Source organism: Prunus avium, chromosome 4 (assembly GCF_965620075.1).
Source record: "Prunus avium chromosome 4, drPruAviu1.hap1.1, whole genome shotgun sequence".
NCBI classification, from domain to species: Eukaryota; Viridiplantae; Streptophyta; class Magnoliopsida; order Rosales; family Rosaceae; genus Prunus; species Prunus avium.
The window spans coordinates 11,572,223-11,584,368 of NC_142287.1; the positions used below are offsets into that span (position 1 = coordinate 11,572,223).

Here is a 12,146-nt window from a genome sequence, read left to right on the forward strand (position 1 = left end):
TTAATTTTGTCCTTCTTTATAAATAGTTCACCCATTTTGGGTTTATTTATAAGTCTCCCTAAACTTAAAGTATGCAGCCCAACCCAACAATCCCAATACATAGAGGTCTCGGTGGCCATTGTGGGTTATGGGTTTTGACCCAATACATTACATTTCCACAGTTTTGCGCTGGCGGTTAAGATGGCGCAGTTGCTCGCACACCACTTCTTATTACTCAATTTTGTTGATGACACATTCCTCTGAAGGAATTTATTAAAGGGGCATTCTCCACTGTTAGTCCCCTGCGGCAAAATAATTTGTGTAAATAATACAAAAACAATAACAAGAGCAGAGAGATGGGTATAAATTGCTTAAGAGTAGTGCCCAAAATTCCACCTTCTGCAAAGCACAAAATCATCATCTCACACTCATTCTCACACTCTCTCTTATTTACCAAAAGGTCCTCTAGAGCAACACACGCAGCAGCAGCATCTTCTTCAATGTCTTACGAAAAGGAACTCGCTGCTGCCAAAAAAGCTGCCTCTCTCGCTGCTCTCCTCTGCCAGGCAATACTCTCCTTATCTCCCTCTCTTTTTGCTTGAGAACGAGCTTGTTTTTTTATTTATTTAAATTTTATATATAAAAGAATGAAAGGGTTTGAGCAGAACCTAGAACAAAAATTGTCAATTGACGATGCGTGATAATGCAATTTGAGAGGAATTTAGAATGCAAAATATTTGTTTAGGGCAAAACCCATGTCGTGAATCTGCCATTCTTTGTCTTTTATACATATATGGACATCTAGTATCAGTATACAGTATACTCCTTATGTTTATGTCTATAGTTTGCTGCTATTATGAATTCAAGGTTGTATACCATCTCCAAGAAAAGCTTCTTTCTCCAAAATAAATTTCTGCTCCCATGGCATGTGCAGAGTGTTTCTGTGCTCGCCTAATGTGCTCTGTTCCTTGAAATACAATTTTTCACAGTTTAGGACTGGAAATCATTACTTTAGAGCAAATCCCTCAAACCCTGGTGGCCAATGTATGTGTTTATGTGTATGTGTGTGTGCACATATATATTATGTGTATGAGTATGTGACTTGACTTTATGCATAATAGAATTCTGGCATGTACAAGATGAAAGGAACAAAAAAAGGTATCTTTAACATGAGCTTTATTTGACTGTAAGTGCCATAGATTAGTTTGTTTTTATAAGAAATTTCTGGACAGAAACATTTGTTTTTGAAAATCATATAAAGTGCGCATTGGGAAATATATAAAATCCCGTCATATAATCCCTAGCATTTCTGGTGTCATATGATTTTTTTCTCTTTACATGATTTGTGAGTAAGCACTGAAATGATATATATATAATTTTTTTTTTTCATATGTATTAATTTTACCAATATATTTTGTCGTCCCAAGTCAATTTCAATTATTGCCTTCCTGTGCTTCAGAAGGTGCAAAAGGCACTGTTGCAGTCAGACGTTCATTCCAAATCAGATAAAAGTCCAGTCACTGTGGCAGATTATGGTTTGTTTTCAAACTCTTGTGTAAATGCGTTTCAATTATGTGCAAGTTATTCAAGGGGTTTTAAAATTAATCAGTCATCTTGACATTTAAACGGAAACTTCTATTTGTATCTGCAGGTAGCTTAGAAGCTATCTTGTAACCCCACATTGTGATGTTCGCATGGCAGAATTATAATAACATGTAGAAGCTATCTTGTAGGTCCAAATGCTTTTTGCATATGGTTTCTATTAGATTTTGTTAAAAAAAAAACAGTGTTCATATTTGCTTGCATCTGCCATCTAGTTCATCATATCATAGGCAAGGCAGTTGGTAATTCCCCTCCTTACTTCAGTGGCATGGTAATAGTTGTTTCCTGCCCTGTGTATCATGCTGGTGGGGCTGCATTTCTTTGACCATCATTTAACCTGAGCTCGAATTTTATATCTGGTCAAAAACCATTAAACAAAAAACACAATGCTTTAGATGGCTATTTGAGGCCCATAAACCGGATACAAACTTAAATATTTTAGTAAATACCCGTACCTTATACTTTCTTTATGGCCATGTAAGGATGATGGATTGCAGGTTATGCTTGCATAATTGGTTCTTTGGCTTGGCCCTTTCAATAGTGACCACTGACGTCTTTGCTTGAGCTTTCAGGCCTATAGTTTCATATGTCTAGATATTTAATAGATGATGATAATAATTTTATGTTTGTTAAACTTGCATTGCCTCACACTATCTTCTTGTCTCATTAAATATTTCCCAAAAGTAGTTTCCAATGTAGCCAAAGGAAGTTAAATGATTAGTGTTATACTAGACATACATGTGCTTGTATGAAATAAGAACGATACATAATTAAATGAAATGTTTGCAAATATGTAAATTAAGTCTGTATCCCTTTTATTCACTGAAAGAAACTGAATATACTTCAAAAAAATTCTTAATCTGCCTTTCCATGGTATGTGTGCTGATGGAAGGTTGGTTTGATGTCATAGGAAAGACAAATGTTTTGTCATGCACTCCAGATTTAAAAATTATCAGGTTGCTTCCATCTTAGGAAGACCTTGTCCATAAATCTTCTACTGCACATGTGAATTGCTATATCATTATTCTAATATCTTCTTGGCTATGTCATAATTCCTAGTAGACAGACACTCTTGTTTCACAGTATGCTTTTATGCTATCCATTAATCTTCTGCAAATGGAGGATGTATGTTTCTATCAAAATCACTAGGTCCTTTAAGTGGATTGCACATAAGCCCCAGTATTTTGGTCTGCGCCTAACTATAAAAGCAGATAGGCGCAATTTTTATTCCTTGAAAAGAAAAAAAAAATCATTGGACATATAATTGAAACTCTCACTGTAAATTTTCATAATTCTTATTATCTTTCGGGGGAGAGATAAGTGAAACTTTCACTGTCAACACTCATTTTCTTTCTATTTATACTGGCCCCTTGGGTTTTTTTTTGTAATTTTAGTAATTCAATTTAAAATAAAGAGAAAATGGGTCTAGTTGTGACCCATGCAAATAGGACTCATGTTCTCATTTTGTCCCTCTTTTAATACAATTTGTTTCTATTCAAAAAAATGTTCTCATTTTGTTGTTTATTTTAAAATTTTAAAATATTAATATCAATTTACTATATTACCCTAATTTAATTAATATGTTCCTTTCTTAATATTTTCTTTAACTAAGGGCATTTTGTGTATTTTGAATGTTTTACCATTCTCTGCCTCTTCGTTTATATAAATAGGGTTCAAATTCATGTTACATCAAGGACTGTAGTCACCTTGTTTGTGATTTCTGTTCTTTTTACACTTAACTAAGCAATTTGGGTAATATGAAAGAAACTCTAAATGACTGCCTTTCTTTCTCGGCTACTTTTGCCAGGTTCACAGGCTCTTGTTAGTTTGGTACTGGAAAGGGAACTTCCTTCTGAATCATTCTCGCTAGTGGCTGAGGAGGTGAATATGTACATTTTTGCAGATAAAGAGACAGGCATAAACTGTTTTATTTTCCTCCTTTAATTGTAAATCTTCTTTTCAACTTTTAAATGTCTTAGGACTCGGGAGATCTTCGTGGAAACAGTGGCCAAGAGACACTACAGCGCATCAGAACACTTGTTAATGATACTCTTGCAAACAATGAATATTCTAGTGTTTCTAATTTAACCACTGATGATGTTCTTAGGGCTATTGACAATGGAAAATCTGAAGGTGGTTCTAGGGGCCAGCACTGGGTTTTAGATCCCATAGATGGTACCAAGGGGTAAGTTTCTAGACACAATTGATAAGCTTCTATCATTAGTATTTGCTGAAGGTTGAGAAGAATGCTTCATTTACATATTATGTGATTACCCCTGCCGAACAGCTCATGCTGTTATGTCTTGCATATATGCCTGATGCATGTAACATGAATTGATGAGCGTAAATCTGATACCAAAATATATTAGCCTTCTAGGGCTTAGATTTTGGACATTACATGTATGGAATTATCTCAAAACTATTAATCTTTTTTGTCAACTTGCCAAAGTTTCCGCTACCAATACACGACCATGCATTCATTTAAACTAAGCTGCAATCCTTCCCTTTGGAGTGGTACAGACTTGTGTAATTCATTGTAGAAGACATGGGTCTTTTCTATTAATTCGTCATTTCTCATATTCTTTGTACTTTAGCTCTTTTAGTGTTTCTGAAGCACTTTTGCTTTTTTTATGAGTTTATTTCTGCACAACTTTCAGACATTTTCCCGTGTTCAAGTTTGAATTTGGCAAAATTAGGATGTGAAGCAAACTGTGAGTCAAAGATTATTTGAGTTCTATCACTAATGAAGTAAGTCTCTGCGTGGAAAAGTTTGATAATTTGTACAGTGTTGGAAAGAGAGAATTATCATCATTCATGCTTCAGTTTTATCAGAAAAATCGGGGTCATCTATTTAGTTGATCATAGTTAGATGACTAAATGGTCTCAGATTTAATTGATTGTTTCCAAGGATAATCCTCGTATAGAGACCTAACAAGTGGATGGTTTGGATCATTGGACTGCATTCAGGGTTGGGCCCAGATGTGATCACATATATACTTTTTCATTTTCGAAGAGTTCTTGTAATTTGCTGAACTTTTATTTTCTATGGTTCACCCGGTTTTATTACCTTACCTAACTATTAATTTGTACTTTTTTTCTTCGATTCACTTGCTAGCCATGTATTCCATATTGATTTATGCTCTTAAGCCTGCCATGATAAATAGCTTATTGTGGTGTAGGTTTCTTAGAGGAGATCAATATGCCATAGCATTGGCATTGCTGGATGAAGGAAAAGTTGTGTTGGGTGTCCTGGCCTGTCCAAATCTTACTCTGACATCCATAAGTGGTGAAAATCAGCAGTCTTCACAAGATAAAGTTGGCTGTCTTTTCTTTGCTACAGTTGGTACAGGAACATATATGCAGCCACTGGATGGTTCTTCCCTGCAAAAGGTTAGCACTTGTGTAGGTAGTTCATTGCATTCTTTTTCTGAAAAGGTTTGACATAAGTAATATTATTTCTGTCCTTAAGGTACACGTCAGTGCTACTGAGAATCCTGAAGAAGCTTCATTTTTTGAATCTTTTGAAGCAGCACACTCCTTGCATGACTTGTCTAGCACCATTGCTAAGGTACTGCTTTCTCTTTTCCTCTTTAACAATTTCTGCTGTGTTTGTTTATCTATTGAATTATTGTTAGTAAAAACATTATTAATGAACAGAAACTTGGCGTCAAAGCCCCGCCAGTTAGAATTGACAGCCAGGCAAAGTATGGGGCACTTTCCAGAGGAGATGGAGCGATATATCTTCGTTTCCCTCATAAAGGATATCGTGAGAAAATATGGGATCATGCTGCTGGGTGCATTGTCGTGACTGGTAAACTATTATTTCCAATAGTTATTTCTTCTCTTATCTCATCTCAATTGGTGGTGTGGGAATGGTCTTTGACCAAGCTTTATAGCATAACCTGTAGGCTGTGAACTCCAACTCCTACGACGGGTATGAAGTTTACAAGGGTAGTGATGAGTATGAGTTTATAATGTTAACATGGTGGATGAAAACAATGTTAAGATTACACATTCCCAGAGGAGGGTATGATTAGACATATTATTTGAAGCTCATAATTAGGGCTGGATAGGCAATCAGATAGAAACACTGTTAACACATTATAAATAGTATGGATTGAGTAGTTTATGCACACAAAGGATGATAAAGTTAGAAAATGGCATAAAAATGAAATCGTTTTAGTTTATGTTTAATTTGCTAATCGCACAAATAAGAGTCAGTTTCCATAATTTGGTCAATCCCAAAAATAATATAGAACCCCACATCAGCTATGAACCCAACAGAAGGGACATTTCTCAAAAGGAGATTCCATCCCTCCCGTCAAGCTATGTTGTCATCTTCCTCCAATTTCACTAAGTTGAAATCTTTCTTAAGCTTTGACAGCATCTCTTCCTGCTACAACTATGAGTCACAAAAAGGGGTCGGAGTAAAGGTGCCCCATCCTGGTGAATATTGATTTTGCAAAGAAATACCTTTCATATTTACATCATTTATTTTCATTAATGTAGTTTACGGTCTTATGGAAATTTGACAGACTTAGCCCTAGTGGCCTACTTGACATGGAATGGATCCATTACATAAACGCCAAGTGTAATAAAAGCCCTAGGAGTGTTTTCAAGTTATCATATCTAGGAGTTGTTAATATGCCAGAGAGAGAGAGATTAAATTGTTTTCACTTTTCTTGCATGCACAAGACATATGCTACAGTTGATGGATGGTTACTTGAAATCTCCATGGATAGAAGATTAAGCCATAAATAAGTTTTCTTGTGTTGGATTCTGTTAGTTTTGTTGCGTGTGTTTAGTTCTGGAAAGAACAGATGGTTTATAAATATCTTCATTGATTGTATGGATTATCCAGACCCTTTACAATTGCATGAGTGAGCTTCCAAAATTTTTCCTCTCTTAGGGAATCATTCTGAAACTCAAACTATTGTTATCTTTGCAGCGCAAAAGCTAATAATTCAAGAATATGTTGAGATGGATGTTTGCAGTGTTAGAGATTAAAGCAGCAATTTTTATTCTTGGTTTTTTTTGTTTTTTCCTGCTTTTCTGATACCTTGTTTGCAATAAAAAATTGCAGAAGCTGGGGGTGTGGTGGCAGATGCTGCAGGGAACCCATTGGATTTTTCAAAAGGGAAATATCTTGATCTTGAAACAGGCATAATTGTTACCAATCAGAAATTGATGCCATTACTCTTGAAGGCTGTTAAAGAATCTCTGGAAGAGAGAGCTTCATCCTTGTGATTCTTTTTGAGAGCGGGACTCGGATGTTTTTATTATGACAGTTTCAGCCACAATAATGATTGGAGAGTTTTCGTCCAAAAAAAAGAAGAAATGATTGGAGAGTCACCAATTAAATAACAGTTAATCTTTTTTAAGATAACAATAATAATTAATCCTAAAGGCGATTCCCTTTCTCTAATTAAGGCCCTTTTGCATTTTGCACATTTGCTACAGATCCAATATGCTTTTTATTATTTTTTTATTTTTATATTTTTAGAACATTTCTTATTGAGAGTGGCGATGATATACAAAATTCAAACACAATATACGGATGCTAGGACTCGAACCTAGGACCTTGCTTGAGGGAGCCATTGCTCTAATGCCATTGCTCTAAACCATTACACTAGTGGGTCATTTTCTATTTATTTGCATATTTTGTCTAACTAAGATGCCATATTATTAGTGTGATTTATAAAGCCAGAACATGATACGTAATTATAGTGCAAGAGATTATTGGTAATTAGCAATATGGTAGGAACGCTCATTGTCAAAGGTGAGATGAATCTTAGGATTCATTATGTAAAATTGTGTTATTCGGGGGCTTCATTTGTAATTAGAAAGTTTGTAGTTGGGTCCTATAAACCAACTCTCGCGAGAGGACTTGTCCAATTTCAAACAAAATTGAAAGTTGGATTAGGTTGAAAACAGCGGGAAAGCTCGAGCTGGGCCCTAGCGACTTGCTTCTTCTTGCCCGATTTGCAGTTTGTGTAGGCGTGCCACTATTGGGGGTGAGACTAGCCCAATAGACCTGGTATAGGTGATGCAGAATGCTTTGTTTGATGAATTTGCACTTATTCTGGACCTCTAATCAAGTCATTGTGCTCCAAGGGAGGTGCTGGCTCGAATGAGTTCTTTTATATGCCTCAACTAAGAGGACTTCAATATTCTTTCAATCGCGCGTCTATGGCCTCGAGAGTAGAAATGGTACCTAGCCAAACAGAAAAAGCAATGTTGTGGTCAATGTTCGCTTGATTAGATTCAGAAACCTACTTAGGGCCTACGATAACCCTGAGTTGGGTTGAGACTTAGTCAATTTGGACCCTAATGATATGACTCGGGCCTGAATAAACCCTTGCTTTTGGGCTAAGAAAGCCCTATTCGGACCTAAAAACCCTTGTTTTGGGCCTATCCAGTAGTAGACAGTTATATTATTCTTAAAGTAAAGATTCAAATATAAAAATGCGGGAAAGTAAATTGTTGGAAAGTAAAGTACAAAAAGATAGGCAGGAATGTAAAGTGTGATTTAAGGTAAATCGCAGAGGGAGTAAAGTTCCAGAAGCTGGAGATCTCTCTATCCAGCCTTAGTATGATAACAAGTTAAGACAAAAACTAAAGATTTCTCCATTTAGCTGCTTTAAAGAACAAGCTACAATAAGAAAGAGATTGGAGATTTCTCTATCCAATCCGTTACAAGTTTTAGATGTTTAGAAGGGAACTAGACTAACTGTTTAAACAAGAATCATACCAAGAAAATAGCAGAGCAGTAAAAGATAAACGCAAGAGTTGTCAACTGGTTATCTAGGTAGCAAGTTGGCTATTTGAAAAGCTTGAAGTTCAAGTTTTTATAAGACGTTGCGTATGATTTTGGAGAGAGAGAGTTGATGGGCATATTTTATATTATATATTTAACCTCATTCTTAGTATATTTTGGTTGATATTTTGGAAGAATTTTGATACTTTGAATTATATTTCCAATATAGGACTTTTGACTTCCTCTGGAGCAAAACATAATCAAATGGACGAATTTTGGAGTAATTCTAGTTGGAGGACGTTCGTTTGTCACTTAGCTTGATCGTATCAAAATTTCAGATGTTTCTACCAAGCGGTTATTTTCTGGCGATAAAATAAAGGAGCAGTGCGCTGTGCTGGAATAGTGACGTTTTGGGCCTTTATTGCGTTTTTGGAGCCCAAGATGACCTCGGATGGGTTCATGGCCTTCTGGAGAAGTGTTCAGAACGTTTTTATCTTTAAAACAAGCTATCTTGGGCCGGATTTGGAGGAGATTTGAGCCCAAAACGTGGCTGGGCAGATTATTGGCAGATTCTCCTAGTCCAATTTGGATTTGATTTCCTAGTTTTATTTTATTTTAACCTAGATTCCTTGTGGAGATTGGGGAGCTGAGTTTTAGGAGGTATATAAGTTATGTTTCAGATATTTTTAGGATCTCTCTTTTGGCTTTTGGAACGCGACTTTTGCTAGGGTTTTTGAAGAACTTCTACTTCAAGGTGTTTTTATTCTTACTCATGGGAATGATATTTTCTTGGGTTTTAGTTATGAGTATGCGTAACTAATTCCTTTTGCTAGGGCGAGGCCATAAGCCTTAGCATGAATATGTAATTTTATTAATTTGCTTATGAATGGATGCATGTTTGCTTTGAATTATTAATCACTGTGTTTAAAACTATCTATCTATTTTAATGACTGATCACCATTAGGATATTTAGACAAGTAATTTGATGCAATTTTTGTTGGCACATCACCCTGAAATTGAGGAGGGCTTCTTGTGATTAATAATTGTAAGTTCACTTAAGGCGAACATCAAGCTCTTAAGGGTTGCATGGTTTTTCAAAGGGTTTTCACAAAGCTTAATGAGTCTTGCATGTTTATATTTGATCTGAACATCACAGACAGATTGCATGTTAGATATACGTTTTCGCTTGAACATCACAAGGAAAATATGCATTAGGAAAACCTAACCTTCAAAGCATATATGTGGAACTTCATAAGTAACTGATAAAATTGCATAGGATTGTAACGGCGACGGCTAAACCCTAGTTTCTCTCTATATTGTTAATTTTAAAAACATTTTTATTCTCTGCTATTATTACCTCCCAACTTTCAGATTTCTTTTATTGTCAAGTTAATCTTTTCAAATTCATAAATTTCACATCTTTGATAAAATCTATTTAGTTATTAATTAAGAGTTAGTTTAATTACAAATTAGTCAAACAATCTTTGGGGACAACGACCTTGCATGAGCATCTATACTACAATATCCTTGTATTCTTGCAAGTATTTTAAGTGATTTTAACCCTGTTTGCGCAGGTACTAAAAATCCTATCAAGTCTCCTTGTGCTGCTGAAGAGCCTCTATATTTATAGGCCAAAATTTCCAACGATAACGGTGAAGGTTAGAGGATAATACTTGAGTGTTGTTTGAAGTCAGCTGTCGATTTGTCCTCGTGAGTCGATCCATAGGTTGGAGAAAAGGTATCTCAGATGAAAACACTGGTTTCAAAGGATATCCCTTCGATTTGTTGTCCTTTCGTAGCTGGAAAATCAGTCGGAAGAGGGCACCTCTTGGTTTTGGAGTCAATTAGCTAGCCTGCTTCCTTGCTGAGAGAGACGGCGGTAAAACATTCCTAATGGCGAAAAACCCATCTTCAGAAAGTCATGTGGGTTAATTGGTAACAGTTACCCATTTCCTAACTTTAAGTGATTTTCTCACAGTTTACCAAACGGGCTGGACTTCCCAAATTTTTTTTAAAATCACTTATCACCCCAAATAAGCAATGCCAAACGGGCACTTAATAAATATAATGTCACTTGTTGTTACATTTTATTCTCACCAACTGGATTTATGAATTTTCTATATTAATTTGGTGAACTTATTAGGTGAATTTATCTTTTGTAGGAAGTTGGAAAGCCAAAAAGATGAAGACATACATTTGTCCAAGTTCAAGCCAAGTGTGAAGAGAATTGCTGGCGGATTTTATTGAAGAATTGATTGTGGGATTATTGCGATTATAAAGAAGGAGAAGAGAAGACAAAACCGTTGAAGCTGAAGAGCCTATTTCATGTCATTCATAACCATTTAATGCCCACTACCTCACCGTCATTTCTTTTCCACCAACTCTCCACCATCATCACATGTTTAATCCAATTAATCCCTCACTTAAACCCTTCATTACCCACCACGAATGTATTAACTTACCACTCACCTCATTGACTACTATAAATCACCCATCAACTTATTTGGCAAGGGGACCTTTACGATAGATTTATTTATCCATTTCATTCAAAATTTAGTTATGTTTTCCTTTGTAATGAGTTGCTAGAACTCTAGCTAAGGCTAAAGGGAATGTCCTTTGAGTAAGTTTGTGAATTGTTCTTTAATCCAATATACGGTATGAATTGCTAAATTCTTTTATTTTTGGTTGTTCAATATTTTCATATCCTTTTATTTTGATTGATGTTAAGTGCTACTGTCTTTTCATGAGTTCAATTATATTTTTCTCATTGTTAAGAACTAACTTAGCATGCTTTTAAATTAGAAGATTAGATATTAAGCAACTCCATTTTTTGAATAATCATTAATAAAAGATAACGTTGAAAAATTAAATTGGTTTTAATTTCTTTATCTTCCGGTTAAAGTTTCTCAATGATAATTTTAATAGAGTTTAATTTGGATTAAAGAGCATGAAACATATTTTGCTTAAAGAATTGAACCTTGATGCCTTAGCATTTCATTATTGATATTTCATTTTGAAACTCAATCTCTACAACAATCAAATCAAATTACTTGTCCATTTTGCTTGTCACTTTTATTTTGGTACGTTTAATTATTTCTTTGTGTGCAGAGATTTGCCTACCTGCTCCTTGAGGATACGATACTTGGACTTCCAAGATTATTACTACGTGTGACTACTTGCACTTAGGTAGACGCAACAGAGAACATTAATCCTTTTTCACGAGCTGACTTCAAGTATCTTAAGATCCGATCAACTGCATTCTTATGAGAAACACTAGGTGAATGCATAAATTGACTAACCACACTCACAATATATGCAATATTTGGTCTTGTGTGTGCCAAGTATATCAAGCTTCCAACAAGGCGCTGGTATTGTTCCTTATTGATTGGCAAGTGGTCCATGTCTTCACACAACTTGTGATTCATCTCAATGGGTGTGTCGGCAGGCTTACATCCTAGCATTCATGTTTCAGTCAGTAGATCCATCACATACTTCCTTTGAGATAGAAAAATACTAGTCTTTGACCTTGCTACTTCAATTCCGAGGAAGTATTTTAGGAGACCTAGATCATTCATCTCAAATTCCTGACACAAATACTTTTGTAGCTTCTATTTCTCTCCTGCGTCGTTTCCAATTACAACCATGTCATCCACATAGACAATTAATGGAGTGATTTTTCTTCCATCATGCTTTAAGAACAAGGTGTGGTCTGAATTACTTTGAGTGTATCCAAAATTCTTCATGGACTTAGTAAATCTACACAACCACGCCATAGGAGACTGTTTTAACCCATATAATTCTTTTATGA

General features: G+C 35.5%; 1 protein-coding gene across 1 annotated transcript; it reads left to right on the forward strand.

Annotated features, from left to right (window-relative positions):
* The first annotated feature begins 233 nt into the window (after positions 1-233).
* Positions 234-7,006, forward strand: LOC110751194 (3'(2'),5'-bisphosphate nucleotidase 1). Its single transcript, XM_021951629.2, has 8 exons — positions 234-545; positions 1,439-1,514; positions 3,389-3,462; positions 3,561-3,766; positions 4,761-4,971; positions 5,051-5,149; positions 5,239-5,392; positions 6,665-7,006. Exons 1-8 carry the CDS (start codon positions 336-338, stop codon positions 6,826-6,828), a joined length of 1,194 nt encoding a protein of 397 aa, XP_021807321.1. The 5' UTR covers positions 234-335; the 3' UTR covers positions 6,829-7,006.
* Positions 7,007-12,146: the final 5,140 nt, after the last annotated feature.